This window comes from Clarias gariepinus, chromosome 22 (assembly GCF_024256425.1).
Source record: "Clarias gariepinus isolate MV-2021 ecotype Netherlands chromosome 22, CGAR_prim_01v2, whole genome shotgun sequence".
Taxonomy (NCBI): Eukaryota; Metazoa; Chordata; class Actinopteri; order Siluriformes; family Clariidae; genus Clarias; species Clarias gariepinus.
The window spans coordinates 17452237-17477646 of NC_071121.1; the positions used below are offsets into that span (position 1 = coordinate 17452237).

The window sequence follows — 25410 nt, forward strand, 5'->3', positions numbered from 1 at the left end:
TTATAACTGCAGCAAAAGGTGGTTCTTTTGTAGAAAAAATAAATAAATAAACCATTTATTATTTTCCTTTCACTTCACAATTATGTGCCACTTCATGTTGGTCTACAGTATCATATAACATCCCAATAGAATAAATTAATGTTTGTGGTTGTAAAGTGACAAAAAGTAGTAAATTCGAGGGATATGAATAATTTTGCAAGGAACTGTATCGTTAATGTTAGGATCAAATATAAAGATCAATTGAAAAGGAAGATTAACACAGGCGGTTTTGACGCAAGTCGAAGTTTAACCACTTGCTTATTGTGAATATTCTTTACTACTTTTCAGTGCATATAATCTCTCTCTCTATAGCTCCCACTGACTCACAGATGAAACATTAATAAGATATATTCTCAACAGGTGCATGTTCCAGGCCACTTACCTGACCATCCCTTCTTTCATAGAATGGTGTATGACCATGTCCCTGTCATCACATTCACTCTCTGTGTTAAATCTAGCAGTTGTACATATTTTAATGTACAAATCACATTTTTCCATAGTGTATGTTAATTAAATATGTGGATTTTAACCATAAGACCCTTTCATTTCTTCACTGCTGACAGTCACAGTAGTATAAAGGAAGTAAAAATATGGTTTAAAATATTGGCAACCTTTTCATTCAAAAAAGCATGAAATCTGGCCAGGAGGAAGGTGTGAGGAGAAATACAGTATGAGACGTAAGTAGGCAGAGAAGATAAAGAAGTAGAAATGAATGTGAGAGATAAAAAGAGGGTGCATCTGAATCAGAGCCAGGGACAGAAACATTGGGTGATGGTAAGACAGGTAAAGACAGGGAGACAGAAGACCCTGCTCATTTTCGATTCATGGTATAATTTTATTCTCTGTTTATATTAATTTCAGTGCAGTATCACTATTTAACCAAGTGAAGTAACATTTTAGATTTAATGATAACGAAAAACATAAAATCAGTAATCAATACATGCATGATATAATGGTATTATATTATATAATACCAGTCTAAAGTTTGGATACAGCAGTCAAAAGTTTGTACTGTACAAGTGGCCATCTTTTCTGGTATAGTTCTTGCAAAAACAGTATTCCATCCTACCATCTAGGGCCCACCTATCAACTCTGGAGGCCAATGGTGGTCACCATTGTATTTAATCACATTTTAGAACTGTGGTAGGACCTCAGGTCAGCATTCTCACATGCATTCATACCATAAACATATACATACAGTACAAACATACATGCATACAAGTTCGGTATCCAGCCCTAACTTTGTATTCCAACCAAAACAAATGGATTCCTAACAAGTGTAACCTAACTTGAAAGTAACAGTTATAGACCCCAACTTGTGGCTGGGGTTAGGGCATTGGCTGGGAATCAAACCCAGGCTTTCCGCATGGTAGGTAAAAAAAAACCTACCACTGAGCAACAAATACCACACAAACAATTATAGACCCTAGTTTAAACAAAGAATGTAACACAAAACACTATTAAATTACCAATCAGGCCACAGATTAGCAAATGATTCAGTTATTGCTTCTCATCTCTCTTCCTCATTTACTGTACGCTGTTCTGTGTCACTCACATGATGTGTAACAAGGAGGTGAAGCTAAACAAGCTAACCAGTAATCAGGAGTTGGGGTAGTGTATTGTTATTTTCATGCCCCCAAATTTTTTTTGCACGCTGATTTTATTTTTGTTTGCTAAAACGCTTACTTACTCTATCAAACTCACACAAACTGTATTTCCTGCGTGTGCTCAATACCACAACACTTCAGCCAATCATAAGCTTTTTTTTCTCCTTTTAATGCTTTGTGTGTCCGCTCAATGCGTATATGTGTGTCAAACACCTACATAGTTTGACTCGCGGTAAGACATGGCATTAGGCAACGCAAGTGACTGCCCGCAAGCTTTCAGGAGAACCACCAAAAAATGTAAAGTTTAATTTTTCGTGCAAAAAGATTGAAAACATAATCACTACGCCAAAACTGGAGAGATAGGGGTGCTGCTTTTTCTTTGGTTGTTGCGTTTATCATGGCATGAGTTGATTGTGCATTTGTGTTATTTTTATCATCATAAAGTAAATGTCTCTCACACACATGCTAAAAACTTAAATACACACTACTGTCTGATCAGAGAAAGGCATGTGCAGTTTCAATTGGGCTTTAACTTAATGTATTAGATAATTAAACCTGCCGTGTTGATTTGAGCTGTTTCGCAGAGACTCTGAGAACAAAAAAAAGCTGCAAAGGAGTACACTGATGTGTTCGGATTAAGCAATAAACCCTTTGACAACAATAAATTCTACACTGTAAACTATGTATTTGATAAACTACATGTACCTAACACTGGTACACTAACCTTATGCTAATAAAATAATAATAATAATAATAATAATAACCAACACACTTGATGTTCTGTAGTTGTCCAAAATGCACAAGTGCTACTTATTAGTTATTTTTTATGTATTAGTTTATATTAATATTCTATTTATGTTTAACAACTTTTCACTTTATTTACATTAAAATAGGGAAAGGTGACTTTTATTTTATTACAAGAGAGTTGAAAGTGCTGTGCAGACTACCCTTTTTTTTCTTAAGTGCAATCAATGTTTTTTGTTGGAAGAAAAAAAAAACGAGAGAGAGAAAAGAGAAAAAGGCAGAGAGAGAATCGTGATCTTAAATCCCCCGGAGAAAATCATGATTCACATTTTGTCAAGAATCATGCAGCCCTATTCTGTATTTTCTAAATAACATTAGTGCTTGATTAACAATGACTGAGAGGGTTTTATTTTCAAAACATTTTTGGAGTCCTCACTAGCAACTCTGTATATTTTATTTTGATTATAGAATTTATCTTAACATCCCTCTCCTAATACTCATGTCTATAATTTTAGCTGATGCATAGTCCATGTGAGGCCCAGGGAGACAGCCCCACTTGCCCACTCTTTGAGACAGCCTCTAGTGAGAGTAATTAGGCTATTTCATTAGCAGACTATTAACTAAGTGGTTCAAATTTTTTCTTTTTCAAGGTTTTTCATGTGCTGCTACGTCCACCCCCTCTCCCAATTGTTCAAACCCACCATTCACCTTGAAATTGACAAGTAGTTATTTTTAAAATTTGTGCTATATTCCATGAAAGGGAAGAGGAAGGATGTGGTAATCTTAGTTTCTATTTTAAAGGCTAATTGACTTTTTGAACTAATAGGCTCCATGGATTTAATAAGTTTACATATTTTAAAAATACATTTATGTTGTGGTTATCCTAATGATCATCCTAATGATTGCTATTGTTATCCAAACAAATATAATATAACCAAGAAGTAACAACAAAGGAACATTATTTTTATTAATAAATTTTCAGTTTTACATTTGAATATACACTACCTAGTTAAAATAAAGTCTCACACACAAGGATTTGTTCAATCTTTGTTACATAGCAATATGTGGTGGCGAATTCATTTGTGAAAGTGACTCCTCAACTTTCAGCACTACCCTTGCACAAATTGAGACCTTGAATATACTAATGAATCAATTGTAGATGGTAAGAAGAATAAGAGGGGCATACTGACGGTCGCTCTGCAGAGAAACAGTTTTTCATAGTAAATGGTTCATTTTTTTGTGGATTTTTCCCAGATTTTCTCCCTAATTTACTTCCTTTCAGGAGTTGGGCTCGGCCCCTTACTTGCAGTGAAATTAACTCTTAATGCTTTGGCATACCAAAACATTTTGGACAATTTCATGCTCCCAACATTGTGTGAACAGTTTGGGGATTGACCTCTCCCTATTGCAACATGTCAACAAATCAGGGTCCATAAAGAAATGAATGAGCGAGTTTGGTGTGGAACTTGACTGGGCTGCAGAGATGAGCGGAGACTGCGAGCCAGGCCTTCTCGTCCAACATTAGTGTCTGACCTCACAAATGCTCAGAATGGTCAAAAACTCCCCAAAACACACAAATGTTGTTATAGCTACATAGTGTGGGCCACATTAAACCCTATGAATTAAGAATTGGATGTCACTCAAGTTCATATGCATGTGAAGGCAGGCAAGAGGATACTTTTGGCAATATAGTGTAGCAATGTAAACAATGACTAGTTTTTAAGGGGTACCTGCTGTGATAAACAGTGTAGGGCAGAAACGATTCATTGATTAACTCGAGTGATTTAATTACAAAATCTTTAGCCTCAAAGCTTCGTTGAATTAATTTTAAAAGCTTGTGTTATGTTTTTGCGCAATTATTTGTTTGGCGTGACACAGCACGCTTCTATCAACACCACTACTAAACCGCTACTAAACACCGATGAAGAAGAAGCGCTTACGTCACCCAAAAAAGCGCAAGGAGACGCAAACAGTTGCAATGGAATCAATGGAAACGAGCAATAATAATATCAGCGAGCCAAGAGAAGAAGAAACCAGCAAGAGAAATCGACAGAAATTGTCAGTAAAGGCTTATGGTATGCCTGAGCTGTAAATTTAGAAACTTTTAGTTCTGAAAGTTAAGTTAAGCACAACTTAGTGTTTTTGTATAATTATTTATTTGCCCCCCCCCAGTCAACTTTAAGCTATACCTTTGCTATGCCTACTAATCTTAGTTTCTCTTATATATTTTACATTGTTGTTTAATTAAGCAAAATTACATTTTATCTGATTACTCGATTATATTTTAGGTAAAATATTTGATAGCTACAGCCCTAAAACAGTGCCATGTTTATATACAAATGAGCAATGTTGAGGGACGTTACTTTTTAAAGAAACTAAATACATTACAGAACTACTGTCTTTAAAAAGTAATCAGTTACATAACAGCGTTACTTTCTGATAAAAGTAACTAGTTAAGCGTACTTTTCCATTGCAGAAAAACTCCTTTGTGACTCCTCATGCATGTTGTTTTAGTCAAGACCGTTATAATTATTCTACCATCATCACTCAGCAAAGATGGCCAATAATCTGTTAACTACCAATACCCCTATCTCACCTATGGTGAGTCGTAAGTACTGTTTATCATGATTTACCACGAGTTTTGGGGCTGTGATTAGGTCTTCTTCTTTCCGCCCGCCAGTCCTCGCATAGTCATACCGCATACAGTAGGTGAGATAGGGGTAAAAGAGCAGGAATAACAGAGGGGGCAGGTTATGGGGGCTGGGCTTGTAGAACGGATTTTACACGCACACAAACGGATTGAGAATAACTGCTGTCTGGCTCACGGATTACATCCGTACATTGTACATAAATTATCTGAATAACGGATTACATTCATGAAAATATAATGGTAGACCTAACACATTGGATCACTCGTTACATCAAAAAAGTTATTTTGTAACGCTTTATACCCAACACTGCAAATGAGGGTTTAGTTGTTAATTTTTTACCCCATCTGTCTCTAAAATGTAAAATTAATTAAAATATTAAATAAATCCAAATATTCTGTTAAAGGTCATGTATTTGTTGTATGTAGTAGACCACTTTTGTGCTGGCAGGTAATTCTGGCCCGTTCTGGCACCAATAATGGACCCTCCCACACCGCAAAAGTTAGTTTAGGAAAGGTTTGTGCAACATGAAAAAAAGAGTTTAAGGTGATGTCTTGGCCTCCAAATTCCCCATATCTTAATCCAACTGAACATCTGGTGGATGTACTGGACAAAAATATTTGTTTCATGGAGGCCTACCTTGACATATTCACGATAACCTGACACATCTAAGATGAGATCATCGTGCTAATTACGATGTGGCTACGTTGGTTCTTCAAGCACACCTGTTGTTGATGATTAGTATAGCTGGATTGAGTTGTCTAGGATTATTGCGCATTCACAACCCCTTCAATTGGTTGACGAAAAGGCAAAAGAGCGGCTCAATTTTTTTGTAACCATGTTATGGGCTGAAATGCCCCCCTGCCATGGTTTGCCCCCCCCTACATGATCGCTATCAAAAAATTATATTAGAACATAAATTTATAGGTTAATAGTTAACAAATGACAAATTACATGAGACAATAAAATAAAATAAGCAATATGAAAATATATTAATATATATAATATAAAATATATAATATATATATATATTAATATAATGTATATAAAAATAGAAATATTAATATTTATTTTAAATACAACATGTATAATTTTTTAACTGTTTCTTTTATAATAAAATTAGCTTTGTCCAATTTTTCATTATAAAAAATATTTATTTTTATTATATATAAATATTTATTTGCATATTCATGACAAACCCATAAAAAATAAATGTGTTACAAAATTAACATTATACAAGAATTTGTATTAATGGTCTTGGCGGCTGTCTCGTGCCTAGGGTTTATTATAATAGTAATATCATTTAATAATAAACCTATGAATTTATGCTCTAATATAATATTTGATAGCGATTATGTGTGTGTATATATATATATATGCAAGATACTTTTCTTTTCCCCCGCGAGTCAGTCGCGTCAGTCGTGCTCTTTAACCAATCAGATGTGACCTCGCCAATTTAACCAACCATAACCCGCCAGGAATAAATCCTGTTTACATGAAAAAAATCTGCTACCGAGCAGGTTTAAGCTTACAGATATGTTGCTATGACAGCAAATGCGAGATGCGCATCGAAGAACGAAACAACCCAAGATCAGGACAAATCCACAACAATCAAATTCAGCTAACTGAGTTAGCAATGTACAAAGAACATACCCCACGTGTGTGCGCGTAAAACAGCCTTTATTTTGTGTTTGTGTGTGTGTACAGCACGCATGTACTGTTTATTATAACGCACATGTATAGCAAAATTGTACAGTTTCTTTCAGTTGCACTTGGTGTGGGTTTTTATGTTTGTATAATGATAATTAAATGATTATTAAAAAGAAAATTCACATCACTAGATTTTTTTCATCAGATTTAGTAATATCATATTAGTTTTTTTTTTTTTTTTTACATTTTTCCCTTGATGTTGTTAACTGTCCCAGGCTTCTCCTTCTTTGTTTTCCCTTTTCCTTCTTATTCCTTTTATTTCAATACTTCCTTTATTGGCTCATGCTCTTTTGATGTAGTAACAGAGTAGAACTCATGGCTATGTTTCACAAGGAGAATGCGAGGAGAAGTCAAGGGACTAGGACTAAACTGCTGTGTTGCTTTAGGTAAACCACTTATCAGTATTGCTAATCAGAAAAAAGCCTTTAGTTTGCTGAAAACATACAAACTGTGTAGCATTGGAAAAAGATCATGTGGTCTAGTGAGTCAAAATTTGTGTTGTTCCAAAGGGCCCGTCAAATGTCTTGGCAACATATTGTCAATAAGCAAACGCCCTCCCTACTACATCTTGCTGATAATTTCATATATTGAATCAAGTAGGGGTAATTATGTGCGTAGCGGAACCCACTCATAAAGCTGGTTATATTCTAGATTTAACACTATGTTTATACAGCTATGTTTTTACAGTCTGAATTTGTCTTTATCTCATTTTTTGAAGCATGATTTATTGATAATGCTGTTGTGTTACCAAATTAATTGATCAGGCAGCTGAATGCTTAAAGTCAGCATTTTGTTATATTCTAGATAATGTACAGTAGCTTGACAAAGAAAATTAGAGTGAGAAAAAAAATAGCACCCTGGTATATCACATATGCAACAGAAATGTGTTCTCATTGGCCAATGGTTTAAATCTCATGACAACTTTACTGTCATCTCCGGTTTCACTGAATTTTTTTAAAGCTGCTTTGTGACAATTAAATTGTTAAAAGTGCTATGCAAATTATTATTTTAATTATTCAAAATTATCAATCAAATTAAACAAACAATCAATTTCATAGTCATTGGTCATATGTTGGCAACTGTTTCTCTGGGGACTTGACAGTTCGATAGTTCATGACTGGAACTTCTTACAAGTCTACCTGGGTCTTCAATAACTACCTGGACTCCATATTAACATCAATTAACATCAGCTATTATAGCTGAACTGCCTCCCACCCTACACACTGTATAAATGCAAATCATTTACTGATTTCTGTTTCACCCAAATGAGGATGGGTTTCCTGTTGAGTCTGGTTCCTCTCAAGGTTTCCTCCTATTACCATCTCAGGGAGTTTTTCCTTGCCACTGTCGCCCTCGGCTTGCTCACCAGGGACAAACTGACCATTTTGATTCATACAAATTCACATTTCATACAAACTTAAATAATTCTTTTGACTATGTAAAGCTGCTTTGCGGCAATGAAAATTGCTAAAAGCGCTATACAAATAAAATAAAATTGAAATTGAAAATTGAAATATGCAGATCCTTATTAATAAAAAAAAAATAATAATTAAATCTACAGTATGTTGCTGCTTTTGAATAGCTTACAGTGTCCCAAGGGAGTTGTTTAAAGATTTACAGGGTTAGGCCCCCCTGTTGTTCAAATCACATGTTTATTTACTTTTTATTGAACGGCTATTACATGTGTGAAGCATGTTATACAAACTGCTAATTTTTCTGATGTCGAGTTACAGAAGGCAATAAAGCTGGAGTCAAAATAAGCCCATCATTGTTATTTATAAAACCTAATATAGTCCCACGGTGGTATCATGCATTGATCCCGATTCCTATTTTGGGTGCCAATATATGGTTAATAATTAGGCTTGCTGCATTTAACTGCCTAGTACAGTTAACACTTATGATATGATATGCACATAAATAAAGATTTAAAAAAATACACACACACACACACACACACACACAGATTTACAGAAATACTCAGACATTTGGTCTAATAGCTATGGTGTTGATAGTGTTATTGCTGAACACAATCTTTTAACTTTTGAAAAGTAGAGGAAACCTTCATAAAATGCTGCAGTAAAAAAGCTTGGTAAATAACTGCTCATATAGTCAGGGGTTACGTTCCAAGAGCACCTGTGAATTGTGAAAAAAACAAATTTTAGATGTGGTCAAAAAATGCCTATAATTGCATATTTTTATAGTTTAAACCCTAATTATGCTCCGAAAACACAGGGTTAGGGTTACTCAGTTTAATATATTACCCCAAAAAAGGTGTAAAAGTAAACCTGTACGCTGTTGTAACGGGTGCTACGTGTGGGTTTTGAGGAAGACATGTATGCAGAGGTGATTGTTGGTGAATACTCTTTGAATACTCTGGCTGCATAGGAAAAGGATCCAGGTACTGAAATGGCCAGCCTGCAGTCCAGATCTTTCACCCATAGAAAACATGTGACGCATGATAAAGAAGATAGACCTAAGAAAGTTAAACAACTAGAAGCCTGTATTAGAGAAGAATGGGACAACATTTCTATTCCTAAACTTGAGCAACTTGTCTTCTTAGTACCCAGACATTTGCAGACGGTTATAAAAAGAAGAGGAGATTCCACACAGTGGTAAACATGTGTGGAATCTCCTTACTTTTTTGATGTGTTGATGCCATAAAACTTTAAATCAACTTATTTTTCCCTTAAAATTATACATTTTCTCAGTTTAAACATTTGATATGTCATCTATGTTATATTCTGAATAAAATATAGAAATGTTAAACTTCCACATCATTGCATTCTGTTTTTATTCACAATTTGTACAGCGTCCCAACTTTTTTGGAATTGGGTTTGTATTTGCATCGAATTTGAGCAAAGTAAACGTTAGCACAGTGAGCCTTTAGATTTTATTATGTGTAACACTAGCATAGCCAGAAAACAGATTAGGCTAAAAAAGTGTGTGTGCCACATTTTCCTGCTGAAAAAACAGACCATAGACCAGGATAGTTGGTGACCAACTTGACCATCAATTATACCAGCATACGTTACAGTAGGTTTTGGTGCAGCCTAAATGCTGGTCACTTTACTGATGCTGGTGCCATACCAGCACTAAAACACAACATATGCTGGTATAATTGCTGGTCAAGCTGGTGATTGCCAGTGCATTTATATAAAAGGTTTGTGTTGCGTTTTTAGACAACTCAGCAGATATTTATTAAATATAAAATAATGTATTTACATGTTTTTGGTAAATGGTTTATTTTTGTCTCTTGTATGTGCTGGCCTATTTTTCAGCAGACATGCTGGTCTTATATCAGTTATGCTGGTTCACCATCTAAACCAGCACCAGACCAGCACTAACCAGCAAGACTAATGCTGGTGGTAAGGTTTCATCAGTGTAGATATGTTGGTCTTCCATCAGTTATGCTGGTTTACCAGCTAAACCAGCATCAGACCAGCACTAACCAGTATTAACTAACCAGTAATAAATCAGTTATGCTGGATTTTTCAGCAAGGTCACTGTCAGATTAATGTGCAAAAACTATATAATAAAACTATATAAGCTACATAAGCATCATACAAGACTTTACTTTTGTTTAAGTTCGCTCACAAAACAAAAACGTTATAATTTTGTAAAATAATAAAAGCAAACCAAGACAGTGGAACCTTGGATTACAAGCATAATTCATTCCAGAGTATTTCAAAACACTCGTAAATCAAAGGAAATTTTCCAAAAAGAATTATATGATAGAAACTCAAATTATTCAATCCACATCATAAAAAAATTAATACATTAAAATAATTAATACAAAATATAAAGTAAAAATAAAAAAATTAACCTGCACGTGACCTTTACATTTAAAAAATAAATAAATCCAGACAGATAAGTGTTTTCGTTTATGCACGCAGGCGCTGTGTGTGTGTGCGTGTGTGTGTGTGTGTGTGTGTATTTGTGTATGTGTATGAAGTAAGTGTAGGGAAGTAGCCTTCCCCTTCTCATCTTACACAGTAAACCTTTCTTCTCTCTTCTTTGAATTTCACCCAATCATCGCTAATGACACTCGTGTGAGGAATACTAACCAGCTGTTAGATTAATACTAATCACAGCTGTTTACATTTAGGTGCACAATTAATTGGTGGTTTTGGAGAAGGTTTTTCAGGACAGTGACTCTTCATCTATTGTCTTGGCTACTTGGCTACTGTTTGGAATTTCTTTTTACAAAATCTAGTATAAAATATGTTTTTTGACTACTTTGGTGTAACCGTACAATTGTAAGACACTGCGCTCACTGGCAACAGAAAAACTGATTAACTTTTTCTTTTAAATCTTAAATCTTAATGTTGTCTTTTGTTCTCTCTTCCCCACCTCACATCAGTGCACCAATGAACCAGTTGTTTTCTGCCAGTTTGGAAGAAGATATATTTTTTCTCGGATATGCGGCACTTTTACTTTTGGTGTATATTGACATTTAGTTGTAGGTTATGAATTTTTAACTTGCATTGTATAATTATGATTCTGAACCAAAAGGGAGTGTAAATATGTTTGTTTGCATATGTTAATAGAACTACAGGTAGCCCCCAACTTACAAACATTCAAGTTATGAACAGATACAAATGGACCATGGAACATGTAAGTAACTAACATATATGGTACAAAAAATAGACACTACAGTGCACCGGATACCAATATTTACAATTATATACAATATTTTTAGTGTGTAAGTAAATGTATAAAAAGTCCGGTATATTGTATGTGTGCACATGTGGAGGTGCAGGAGAAATTAGTGTGCCTCAGCGGTTTCAATGAATCAGTTCGGGAGCATGAGGATAAAAAATGGCTGTCCTGTAAGGCTGTCCTAATGGTGAATAATTCAAATTTCAAAGAAATCCTCAACAAAGAGTTCACAGTCCAAAAAAGTGTAATACTGCTGACCAAATGGCATCCGGAATTCCCCACACGATTTAAAGAAGGGACAACGCGGTTACATTTAACATACCAGTGAAACCTTCGATTGCAAGTCAATAACGATGCATGTGTGTGTGTGTGTGTGTGTGTGTGTGTGTGTGTGTGTGTGTGTGTGTGTGTGCACGTGTATGTACTTAAGCTGTCCTACACAATAACCCCTCTCCCCCTCTCCTCTATTATACAGCCTAATTCTTTTCAAAGATAAAGTGAAGGTTAATTAGTTTTACTTTTACGTTATATTTTTTATATGAATATTTTTGGGCAAGAGGAGGAAGGAGGGAGGAGGCTACTGTGTAGGATGACTTTCACAAACATACACACATTAACGGAAACACTCCTCTGTCATGCTCATATATATAGCTATCAGATTGTCCCTGATGAGCAAGTAGAAGGTGACGGTGGCAAGGAAATACTCTCTGAGGTGACAACATTAAGAAAGCTTTAGAGGAACTAGACTCAATCGGGAACCCATCCTCATTTGGGTGATATCAGGCTATAACTATACACAGCCCCAGGGGTCAGAAGAATATTGTGGGAAACCAGCTAAAAAAAAACATTGGGAATCTTGTAGTATAAATGTATTTAATATTTCTTTAGTACTGTACGTAACAGTACTAAACAGTAGAACAGTAGTTCTCTGCAGTATATTCCTCAGTATTTCGTTGTCTAGAACTGTTGCTTTAATGAAGATATTTGTATTAATTTTGGAGAAATAATTTATTTCTAAAAGTGTTTCTCTGCAAAAGATGGAATAATTTCTGTAAATTAATTGTTTTTGAACCTCATTCGAATTAGAATATTCCACTTAAAATTTTGCCTTTTTTGTTTGGCAGACATTGTTGCCTGTTATCTGTTATTGTGTAATAATGAAGCATGGACACAAAGAGTTATGCTGAACTGATATATTTGGATGGTGTCTTGGCCCAGACTCATAAGCTCACTCAAGTTTATTATGCAGGTTTGATTTCAATTTATTGGCTGACTGTCTTACTTCCACTGGTTCTTCTTTTTAGTTAAACTGTTAGAACTTGTGTTCCAGCCAGAATCCTTGCTTGAACATTGCACAAAATATACATTGACCTGATTCGTTAAGTGACAATGAGCACACCTGAGTGTGTATACAGTACGTATCTGTGTCAAGCTACACAAGGCACTCCCGAGTTACCATGACATTCTCTGCTCTTCTGATGGGGGGTCATTTTTAACAAAACTTAAGCAAAAGACCAGAAGATCTCACTGCTATTTTTTATAGGCAATGTTAGAGTATATTTACACACATTATACAATGGGGAACTCAAGTGAGTATGACTAAACAGTTGTGTAGGTATAAGCAAGGGAAAGAAGAGAAGTGGAAGGGGAAAGAAGAGAAGTGGATCAAATGATGTGACCTTCTTAGTGCCTACCATACAAGCCCATAATCTGGGCTTACTTCTGTTGGTCAGGTATAGTTGCAGAAATGTTATGTGCCCAAAAAAATGAGGTCAATTGATGAATATACTGAATAACCAGGTTTTTCAATCAATAATTTTTTTTTCCTTCCTTAATGGCATGGGCAGATTCCAATAAGACAATGCCATGCATATGAAAGAGTGGTTCAGGGAGTCTGAGACATCAATTTTACACATGGATTGGCCACCACAGACCTTAACCACTGTGGTAATCTTTGGGAGGTACTTGAGAAGACTTTACACAAGGGTCTGACTCTCCCATTAGGAGAGAAAGTAATGGGACGGAAACAAATGTTGTGACGTTGCATAAGCTTAATGAAACGATGCCATGGGCGTAATCAAAGCAAAAGGTGGTCCAACAAAATTAGGGAATTATGCCACACTTTCTGACTGCATGTTCATCAATACTCCCATAATGGCAATACTATTTGACATAAAAAAATGTTCACAACGATATGATGATTTTATATAGTTATATGCTGACCAAAGTTGTTTTAAATAGAATAAACCCTTTAAAAGGAATGCTAAATTTGTTTTTTTAGCATTGTGAACTTCTTCTATCCTTCATCTTCTATCATTCTATCCAAAGGTAGTCTTAATATTGAAAAGCCTCAGGAAGTATTTCAATGTTTTGTTTCAATAAAAATTCACAAAAATAAATTCAATAAAAATAGAAAGATAAATAAATCCTGTTGGAAATTAGATGCTCATATTAAAGAATAACATCATAGTGAGCACTGTGGGGTTCGAAGTCTTAACTTTTGTCTGGTGTATGATCCCTTCTGAAAGAACTGGAACAACAAGACCAATTCTTTTGCTTTCAGTATACACTAAAGACATTGTTTGACACATCTATAGAAACTAAAATAGACATGCCCGTTAAAGTTTACTATTATTCTTGTTTTCCTATCATGCAAAAAAATAAAAAAATAGAATTTAGATTAGAATCCTCATTGTTCCCGGTTGGAGGTGCTATGACAATGGTGCTAGCTGGTGCTGCTATGACAATGAATCATTATAATGACTACTGCAGATGCCTAATCCTTAGACATAAATTTAAACTTCAGGCCATATTGCAAGTGAAATTATGCCACTCATTTTTACTGTGCAATATGTTAACTGGCTGCTTTGTCATGAAAACAGCATTTAAAATACCAAAACTCCTTTGTAATTTAGTAAAATGTATCTTAAAAAGACCCATATTTGTATCAAATTTAAATACCAAAAAAAGTAAAACTGCATGGTCCTACTGAAGGTAAGTGACAGATCTTTTATTACAACAATATTACTTGAGCAAGGAAACCTACAAAATGAATTAAAATTTAGTTCACAGTTTAGCAAACATGCAATTAATTGGTAGACTGCCATACAGTAGCATAACATTTCCAAAATTTCTGTCTGTTTTTCCTAAATGTCTATATATGTTATTTTAAAGGAAGATTAGACAAAGCTCATGCTATGTTAATAAGGGAGAAGGACAAAGGACCAACTCTTAGTCTTCTAATGTAAATCATTAACTAAATAAACCATGATTGTTATCGGAACAGTCTAAAAAGAAAAACTCAAAATATACCTATAAAATGAAATCCAAAAACATAAAATAAAGCCTTCTAATAGAGAATGCACACACTGTTTTACTATCCTTGTCAAAAACTACTGTTAACATATTAATTAATGTAGCTAATTAACGTTTTTACATAAATCTACCCATATCCCTAACCTCGGTAAGGAAGCATTTTGTCTCTTTTTTTATTATTATTATTTTTTTTTTAGGCTGCAGTTTTTTTATAGGTTAAAACTGTTAGACATTCCTATAATTGTGGGGACATCTACATGCTTTAAAAAATATGTTCACACAGACAAGCGCACACACGAACGAGTTAATCCTCACTCTGACACTGAGGTCAATTTAATTATCCTGTATTCCTAAAGAGCATGTGAGCCTATTTTACAGACTCCTCAAATGCACTAGAGATTAGAATTGCCTTACTTTTAATGATCTATATAACTAACAGCACCAGCAGCTAAATGCTGCCTAGACAAGCAAGGCTTATCCCATCCCCATAACAGCATGTTGTTATTTATTTTTTTAGGGTGATTCCACTGTTTGTGTCCCATGTGTCTTGTGGAAATTAATGAGCAGATAAGTTTTTTAACCCTACACTTTAAAGATAAAGACATCATCTTATAAAAACAGAAATCTAATCTCATACCACTTACAAAGCAAAAATCGTTTTTACATTTGTTCACTACAAGGATAACACTTTACAAAGCCCATGGTCCTACCTGGAATGTCAGCTTGATTGTTGTAGCTCCAGCTGGCTGTTGAAATCATGGAAGGCATCGGAGAACCACCACAACTACTGCTCTCGTTTTGTTGCATGATGTGCCTTACTGTGTCCTTGTTTTTTCGGTTCTTCCTACGTCTTGAACCAGGTGCTTGCCAGCCCCCCTCACCTCCATTGCTCTGCTCTATGGGTGTTCCCTGTGCCTCTTGGCTGGTCCTGTCCTGAGCGCTAGATGGTGATCCCTGCTCCTCTTTGACTTGAAGTGAGCGATACTCATTTGGCCATGCTTCCTCGTGGCTTTTAGGTTCATGCTCCTCCTTGCTGTAGGTGCTGCCACTTTCATGGCAGCTGGCAATTGCTGAGTCCCCTGATGAGTTGGCAGGACTGGTACGACGTACCAGCCATGGTGAAGAGCTGCGAGCTGAGATCATGGAAACTAGTGCTTCAGAGGCTCCTCCAGCAGTACCCATTCCTGTGCCAATTATGCCACCAATCTCTATATTGGACAGCTCCATGTCAGCCAGCTCAGAACGAATGCTAATGTCCAGCGCTGCCCTGATAAAGCCATGACATGCCTGCACAATCTCCGTCATTTGCAGGTAGCTGGCGGCAGACATAACCTCAATAACATTCTTACTGGTTAGTGCCAGGTGTGCAGAATACATGAAGTCCAGAATAGTCTTGAAACCCTGTGCTGTCACAATGTCCAGATGTGTGATGGTAGCCTGTTGCTCTGTTCCTTTTTTTACCTGGCAATAGAGTGTCTTAAAGTAGCGGCTGCTCCCTAGCAGCACATTCTTGTGTGCCTTGAAGATCTTACCTTCAACTACCACACACGCATCACACAAGATGCCATGTTGCCGCTGCTCATTAAGCTCACGTAGGAGCTGCCGGTAGTGTGATGCGATTTCCATGTCTTCCTTACGGTTGTTCATTGGATCACTGGGTGGATATCTTCTGAATAGATTCTGGATTGGAGAGAACAAAGCAACCACACATATAACAATTAGAACAACAGTCTTTTGCACAACAGCAATACTGATATAATGTACTAAAATACTAGTAGTGAAATTATACAATGCCCAAAATACAACCCGTAAATGTACTACAGATCCTAAAACAAATGTAGCAGTAGGTTGACAAAATAAACATGCATGACTTCCTCTATCTAGCAAAAAATGAAATATGATTACAAGTGGTCACTGAAGATAAATTCAAACTACTCGATGCAAAGAGCTTTGTTTTGGCTGTCCACTTGTGATTGGATCACTCAAAACTGATGGTAATGCCAAGTGTGAAGAGGTCCTATGTCTTTGCTATTTAAAGAAACAGTTTTAAAGAACTACAGTAATAGTGCTTCCAGCAGATAAGGGCAGAACTATAGTAATAAAAGAGACTGAGGGTTATAAACAGAAAATCAGCAATATGTTGGAAGACAAAGATGTCCTAAATTGACCGTAAAGGGTAGCCTAATCAAAGTATTAAAGTTCTGGAAGGAAGTTCCCCTCTTTGACCATGTTTACAACAAGATTTAGTCATCAGAGCCACTCTGGTGGCAAGAGAAAAATCCCAAAACCTTACTCACTCACTCATCATCTATACCTGGAGCCTATCCCAGGAGGCTTAGGGCACGAGGCAGGGTGTGTGTGTGTATGTGTGTGGCAAAGGGCTGGCAAAGGGCAGACCAAGCCTTAAGCAGAGACGAAAAATGGATTTTTAACGTCTCTAATGAGACTTGCTATTGCTTTACATGCGCGCTGTACACACATGCAAATGTTTTGTTTGTGTCACGTGTGTATGCGCACACACGTGGTCACAGTGTAATAGTAAACAGTACATGCATGCACGGATGTTGATTATACCAGTTAGAGACCCAGCAGGAAAGACATTTACTCGATTATGGATTTCTCTGACATGTATCTTTCCTTTACCTCAGCTTGTTTTTTTAAAAATTATTTTTGCTCCGTCCTGTCTATGCGTCGCCGAACTCCGAGTGTGTTCACTCCGCTTCGCGCTCAACTAAAGTTTTTTTTAATAATCAAATGTCTCCGCGTCGCAATGAATCGATTATAAAATTCGTTGCCAACCCTTTTAGTAATTGATTTTAATCCATTCGCTCTTGCAGCCCTAAACTCCATGCACAAAGAGACGGGAATCGAGCCTGGCCGGGAATTGAACCCAGACCCTGGAGGTGCAAGGCGACAGTGTTAACCACTACACCACCTGCCGCCTATATATACAGTAGGTATTCAATTGAAGTGGCTATTACCGCTGTGCTCACCGGTGCAGCAAAATGAGACCGAGTTTCGGTTAATTTTCTGACGCGCTTAAGTTCACCGAAAATAACACAGAACAGCGCACCCTGTTTGTATGGAGCAATATCCCGGACAATATTCAAAAGGAATTGCAAACTAAATTTGCAATTGCGTTTCCCACACAAAATGTGCACAAAATGTGCCATGTGTTTCGGATTTGTTAATTTGGTTTTGAATTTGTTAATTTGTTTTCCGTTTTGTAAATTTATATTGCACTTCTCGGCCAGTCCGATACAAACCGGAAAAGGTAGGTATAGTTAGCGAATGAAATGCTTACCACTGATTGGACGAGACATCTGTCACTCAAGATATACAGGAAGTAGGAACTTGTTTCTCTATCTTTGTTTCTTGTTTGGTCTGCTTCACTTTAAACTATGATGGCCGTGAAGTGCAAAAAAAATTACTAATTATTAGACTTCAGGGCCACCGTAAGTACGCCATATTTAAAACCACAACAATGTTTGCACATTCATACACACACAAGTCTACCGCTACTACAGCACTTCCTGTATTTCTTGAGTGACAGATGTCTCGTCCAATTAGCGGTAAGCATTTCATTCGCAAACTATACCTACCTTTTCCGGTTTGTATCGGACTGGCCGAGAAGTGCAATACAAATGAACAAAACGGAAAACAAATAAAAAAATTCAAAACCAAATTAACAAATCCGAAAACAAAATAAAACCAAAAACAAAACAACAAAACTCCCCCCCTCCAAAAAAAATAGTTTTGCGTTTTGTTATTTGGTTTTTGATTTGTTTTCCGTTTTGTTAATTTGTATTGCACTTCTCGGTCAGTCAGATATTAGTTATTTTGTTTTCCGTTTTGTTAATTTGGTTTTGAATTTGTTATTTTGTTTTGGGTTTTGTTATTTTGTTTTCAGTTTTGTTAATTTTTTTTGCACTTCAGGGCCACCGTATGTAACAGGGAAGATTGTAATAGCTTTTCTGTCCACTTCAGAGTAAGAAAATATGCGATTTGTCATTTTTGTGTGTTTATTTCTTGATAAACAAATGAGATAATTTCGGTTCACCTCCATTGCTCAAATCTCTCCCTTTTGGTTGGCGACTGCGAGTGACGTAACTTCCCACACAATCCTGCCCCACAGTATAGACCCGCCCCTGAGTAGAGCCTTATAAAGGCTATTTAGTCTTATATAGTTTTATTATATAGTTTTTGCACATTAATTTGGCAAACTTTTTTTGATGCACACTTGGAGTCAGTTTTTTGAAAGGCTAGATATAAAGGTATACATTTACTTTGCTTAAATTTGATTCAAATAGGAAACTAATATTTAATTTAAATTCTAAATTTGTACTGTAATTTTAGTACTGTGAGTGAATTGAGTAAATTGATTTACTGTTAGTGTCAATTGATGTTTCATTTGTATTTCATAAGGTTTTGCAGAGGGGGTACAGCGCAACAGGGGTGCTACTGGGATGTAAAAATGTAATTTGCTAAAATATTTTCTTTATTTATTAAGGAAAATCATGATGATCATAACAGCCTACTGCATTTAATTTTGATATATATTTTTTAATAAATTAAGCTTAAGGAAATTCTCAGGCACTCTACGCATAACACCAGCCCAACACAGCTTTACCTTGTAAAGAACTTCTGAAAACTACCGCTGGCTGTGATGTCTCTGTAATAGTTAAAACTGGGAGGTATTTTATTTCGGGTATTTCTAACTGGTATTCTTTGGTATAATACACTTATAGTATAATATACTCAGCAAAAAAAGAAACGTCCTCTGACTTTCAACTGTTTTTACTTTCAGTAAACTTAATGTGTAAATATTTGTATAAACACTAAAAGATTCAACACCATAAGACATTAACTAAAAATGTTTCACAATGTGTTCCTGAATGAAGGGAGGCTCAAAACCAAAAGTACCAGTCAGTATCTGGTGTGGCCACCAGCTGCTTAAAGTACTGCAGTGCATCTTCTCCTCATGGACTGCCTATTGCGGACAGTCTGAGCACTGATGGTGTGACTCGGGCAGTTGTTGTGTCCATCCTGTACCTGTCACGCAGGTGTGATATTCGGATGTACCGATCCTGTGCAGGTGTTGTTACACGTGGTCTTCTACTGCGAGGATGATCAGCTGTCCTTCCTGTCTCCCTGTAGCGCTGTCTTAGGCGTCTCACAGTGTGGACATGGCGATTTATTGCCCTAGTCACATCAGCAGTCCTCATGCCTCCCTGCAGCATGCCTAATGCACGTTCACGCAGATGAGCAGGGACCCTGGGCATCTTTCTTTGGGTGTTTTTCACAGTCGGTAGACAAGTCTCTTTAGTGTCCTGCGTTTTTAGAACTGTGCCTACTTTCTGTAAGCTGTTAAGGTCTTAACGACCATTCCACAGGTGCATGTTAATTAATTGAATATGGTTAATTGAACATGCATGGAAAACATTGTTTAAACCCTTTACAATGAAGATCTGTAAAGTTATTTGGATTTTTACAACATTATTGTTGAAATACACAGTCCTAAAAAAGGGACGTTTCTTTTTTTGCTGAGTATATATCGTGGCTGTGTGATGCATCCTGTATTCTGCGTTCCAGACTCTTTGGCTGTTAATGTGTGTATTAAAGGTTTTCTTGTCTTTGAACTACACAAAGCAGTGTCTTCTCACCGGAAGTTTCTCCAGCATACTGTATATTAGATTGATGGACATGAGTCCTCATCTGTTACATTTTTTAAAGACAACAGTTTTTTCAGCTCAAATGTAATCAACAATATTTTGAAAAGTTTTATTGTTCTTGTTTTAATGTTATTTATAAGTAAACAAAACAGTAATAGTTAAAATAGTAAAATAACTAATTTAATGGTTTAAATAGCTCAAATAAATAGTTAAAACATTAACAAGGGAAATGTTTGATGTCATGTGGGCATTATAGGATTTGTATTAAAAACTTCTAACTAAAAAGTGGCAGTTGGCACGCCTAAAAATAGATGCAGGATTATTTTTTATAGTATAAATAAAAATGCTTTTTTTTAAACGTGGCCTATTGTTATTTACTTACAATATTTGTTAACTTAATTTAAACAGGGTTTGGGCTCCGGAACGTTGAGCCGTTATCCTCTTTTTTAATTTCCTACGTAGTCTAATCAGCACTCAACTGGATGGATAGGTTTTTTCCAGAGCGCACAGACAAGGCAGAAGTAGACTAATGATTATGTATGCGTCGGGAAAAACAGCGTACTTCCTACGTAGTATAATTCACTTTTCGAATTACGGATTGCATCATCTAAAATTAGACATCTAAAATTGTTTTCCATTAGTTTAAATAAAAGCAGACATTTCGCTTTCTATAAGTATATATATTTTTAACGTCTGTGAGGCGAGTATACACGGAGTTTCGGGTAATTTTCTGACGCGCTCAAGTTCACCGAAAACAATACAGAATAGCGCACCCTGTTTTTATTGTTTTTACAAAATCATAACATTTTTGCGTCATTGTGAGTCTTATAAAGGCTATGTAGCTTATATAGTTTTATGCAAATAAGAAACGCCTTATGTGATTGTAAATTCGTTTAATGTTTCACTTGTATTTCATAAGGTTTTGCCAGCGGTGGTACAGCGCAACGGGGGTAATCATTCATTAAAGAAATTATGATAAACAGCCTACTGCATTTCATTCTTATAATAATGCAAAAACACAAGCGGGGCTAAATGACACTGACATCTGCTGACGCAGTAGAACGTCTTAACAATGTTTTTATTTTATGGTCATTTATTTAAGTTAATAACTCTAATACAAATTTTAAAAACATGAAATATAAAATGACACAAAACTCTACATGTGTAGCTTTTCTAATTAGAAAAATAAATTTAAAGGCTCACTGTGTTAACGCTTACTTCACTTAAATTCGATCCTAATAAGTTCCTAATTAAATTTAATTTGAATAACATTTGTACTGTAATTTAAGTACTCTGATTATGAATTCTTTAACTACAATGTTTCACTTAGTTTTTAGAGATTGAACTAAGGCCTGTGGCATCAGTCTATAGTTATTTGGCGCCAATCAGCGGTAAAAGCCACCAAACGCACAAACCCAAATGTTGCCGCCGTACGATGCGGCAAAACCAATATTCCGATTGAGTACCTACTGTGTGTGGATATATATACTACCGTTCAAAAGTTTGGGGTCACTTGCAAATTTCTTTGTTTTTGTTTAGTGATTTATTTTTTACATTCTACAACAATACTGGGGATTTCAAAACTATAAAATAGCATATATATAATTAGGTTATTATGTAACAACAACAAAACAACAGTTAGTTGTTATTTTAAGTCACAGAGGTCAGCCTTTCTGTAATAGTTCTTGCAAGAACAGTATTGTCAAGTGCATTTGCAAAATCCGTCAAGCACCATAATGAAACTGGCTCTCATGAAGGCCATCCCAGGAGGGCGAGACCAAAACCTACCACTGCTGCAGACGAGAAGTTCATTTAGAGTTATCAGCCTGAAAAATGACCAATTAACAGCACCTTAGATTAGAGGCGTTATGAAGTCTTTACAGAGCATAAGTAGCAGACACATCTCACCATTAACTGTTCAAGGGGGATTAGTTGCATTTTTTTTTTTCCTTTACAATGTTAGGAATGATTATGGAGTTAGAAAGTGACCCCAAAGTTTTGAATGGTAGTGTGTATATATACTGTACAGGATATATATATATATATATATATATATATATATATATATATATATATATATGTGTGTGTGTGTGTGTGTGTGTGTGTGTGTGTGTGTGTGTGTTATGGTCTCACTGTCTCATTAGCACTTTTTCTTCAAGGCTGCTGTTTCTGCAGTTACAGTACATGTTACATTAGTTCATTTGTAGCCTCCGGTGCGAGCAAAAGTGGATGCCCCACATGTGCATGGAATTTGCATGTTTCTCCGTGCTTGGTGGGTTTCCTCCAGGTACTCCGGTTTCCTCCCACAGTCCAAAAACATGCAGGTTAGGCTAACTGGCATTTCCAAATTGTCTGTAGTGTGTGAATTAATTAGTTAAGTGAATTAATTAGTAAAGTAACTGCCATAGAAACGAATATATATCATCCTATACTGTACCTGTCGTCTGATGTACCAAAATACCAAAAAACATAAATAAATACTCTCTTGTTTTAACTATTGCCATTGGGCAAAAGGTTTTGGTCAGTAAGGTCCTACATAAGTAACACACAAAGTAACAACTTCTTTCCCAAAGCTGTGGCCTTCAACACACCTGTCCACATACACAAACTGTAACTTTGACCAAACATATATTAACTTGTTGTACTGGACTATTGTAATGCATTACTAGGTGGTTCCCAGCATCCTCAGTAAACAAGCTACAGTTAATCCAAAATTCAGCCGTCAGGGTTCTCACTAGATCCAAAAAAATGTATCATATAACCCCAATATTTTCATCCCTGCACTGGCTAACTGTTCAGTTTAGAATTAATCACAAAATAGTATTACTTACATACAAGGCTTTAAATGGTTTAGCTCCCACATACCTAACCAGTCTTCTGATACGCTACAATCGACCACGTTCCTTAAGATCACAAAACTCCGGACTTCTGGTAGTTCCCAGTATATCATTTTCATATTTAGCTCCAAAGCTTTGGAATAGCATTCCAGACAATGTTCGGGGCTCAGACACAGTTTTCCAGTTTAAAAGTAGACTCAAGACACGTCTCTTTAATCTGGCATACACGTAATTCATTCCATAACCTCATACTCCAGTACATCTATCCTGAATGGCAACTAAGCTTATTCTTTTCATCTGTTCTTTATTCTTTTACATCTGGAGATTGTGCCAACTTCAGTAGACAAAGGCCAACCCTGCGAGGATCCTGAGGCATCCAGAGAAGGACCAGCTCCAGCTGGATTCTGCTTCATGATGGTTTGGAGCTACACATGCCATCTGCCCTTTGCACCTGCTAACTCATCCCTATACTGAACTTCATGTTAATTTAAAGAACTTCTGTTATATTGAACTTTCAGCTGCATGACACACTTGATATTATATAATTTTTATCCGTTATCACCCAGATGAGAATGGCTTCCCTGTTGAGTCTGGTTCTTCTCTCCTTTCTTCCTATTGCCATCTCAGGGAGTTTTTCCTTGCCACTGTCGCCTTCACCCTTGGCTTGCTCATCAAAGACATTTCATTCATCATTCATTCATTCAACTCATTACTATCTAGACACATTTTTCTCACACATACACACTTCCATAATTTTGTTTTATTTTTGTGAAGCTGCTTTGAGACAATGACCATTGTTAAAAGCTTTATATAAATAAAATGTAATTAAATTAATATATTATACTCTTTGGCGACTTGATTTGGTACACCTGTTTAACTCAAATATCTAATCAGTCAATCACATGGTATTAACTCAATGATTTAGGTATGTATACACGGTCAAAACAATCTGCTGTTCAATCCAAGCATTAAAATAAGTAGGAAAGGTAATTTAAACTACTTTAAATGTGACATGTTTGTTGGTGACAGATGGGCTGGCTAGTCTAAGTATTTCCCAAATTGCTGATCTGCTGGGATTTTTACAAACAACCATCTCTGGAGTTTATAGAGAATGGTCTAAAAGAGAGAAAATATCCTGTGAGCAGCAGCTCTGCTAAGTTGATGCAAGAGGTCAGAAGAAAATGGCCAGACTGGTACAAGCAGATAGAAAAGCAATAGTAACTCCAATAACACCTCATTCCACCAAGATATGCTGAAGAGCATCTCTGAGTGCACAACACATTGAACCTTAAAGCAGATGGACTACTGCGGCACAAGATTATGCTAGGTGCAACTTTGATCAGCTAAGAACTAGAAGGTGATGCTACAATTCGCATGGGCTCACAGAAATTAGACAATAGAAGATTGAAAAAAAGATGCCTGGTCTGATGATTTTCAATTTCAATGATTCTTTAAAAAATAACTCAACATACAAAATAGCTAGCAACAAAAGTGAGTACCCCTTAAGTAATAACAGCTGTACTTCTTTGAGGCATCCTCAAAGCGCCGTGTGTCTAACATCCAGCAGGTCTGTAATATCATTATGGAGGAATAAAAGAGGATCCCAGTAACAACATAGTACCAGGGACGATTATGGCTATGCTAGATAACAATGGTGCTCACACAAAATATTGACACTTTGGACACAGTTTTGACATGTTCATTTAGGGTGTACTCATTTTCATTCCCAGTTATTTAGACAATAAAGTCTACAAGTTGAGTTAGTGTTAGAAGCCAGTAAATCTGTACTGCTATACAAGCTGCACATTGATATCCAATTTTCATTTCTATAGTAGTATCCCTTGAGATCATATAACGTGGTGGTGTTGTATTGTGTTTTCTGTAGGATCAGACCAGACAGACTAACCTTTGCTCCCCACAGACATAAAGGCTATAAGAGTCTTGCTTGAATTAATGTTTAAATTTTACTGCTGTTTCGATTTTTTTTTCAAGCAATCAACAGTTTTATGTTTTATTTTTATTTTATAGCATCTTTTACTTCTGCCCTATTTTCACCATTTTGTTTTTTAAGAATGCGCTTTTTCTTTGCCTTAAAACATCCATCCCACTGGATCTGTTTGCAATAATATCAACCAAACCCAGACAAAAGTACGGTAAATGCTTATCATGGCCAACATAG

At 36.1% G+C, this 25410-nt stretch overlaps 1 protein-coding gene across 4 annotated transcripts in view; it reads right to left on the bottom strand.

The window, feature by feature from the left end:
- The window catches only part of zbtb46 (zinc finger and BTB domain containing 46), a 134639-nt gene that overhangs the window by 73356 nt on the left and 35873 nt on the right, over positions 1–25410 (bottom strand). For all 4 annotated transcript variants that reach the window (XM_053483391.1, XM_053483390.1, XM_053483388.1 and 1 more), the window contains exon 2: positions 15433–16402. In XM_053483391.1, the coding sequence (XP_053339366.1) occupies positions 15433–16369 (937 nt within the window). In that variant the 5' untranslated portion in view covers positions 16370–16402. The remainder of the gene's footprint in view (positions 1–15432; positions 16403–25410) is intronic.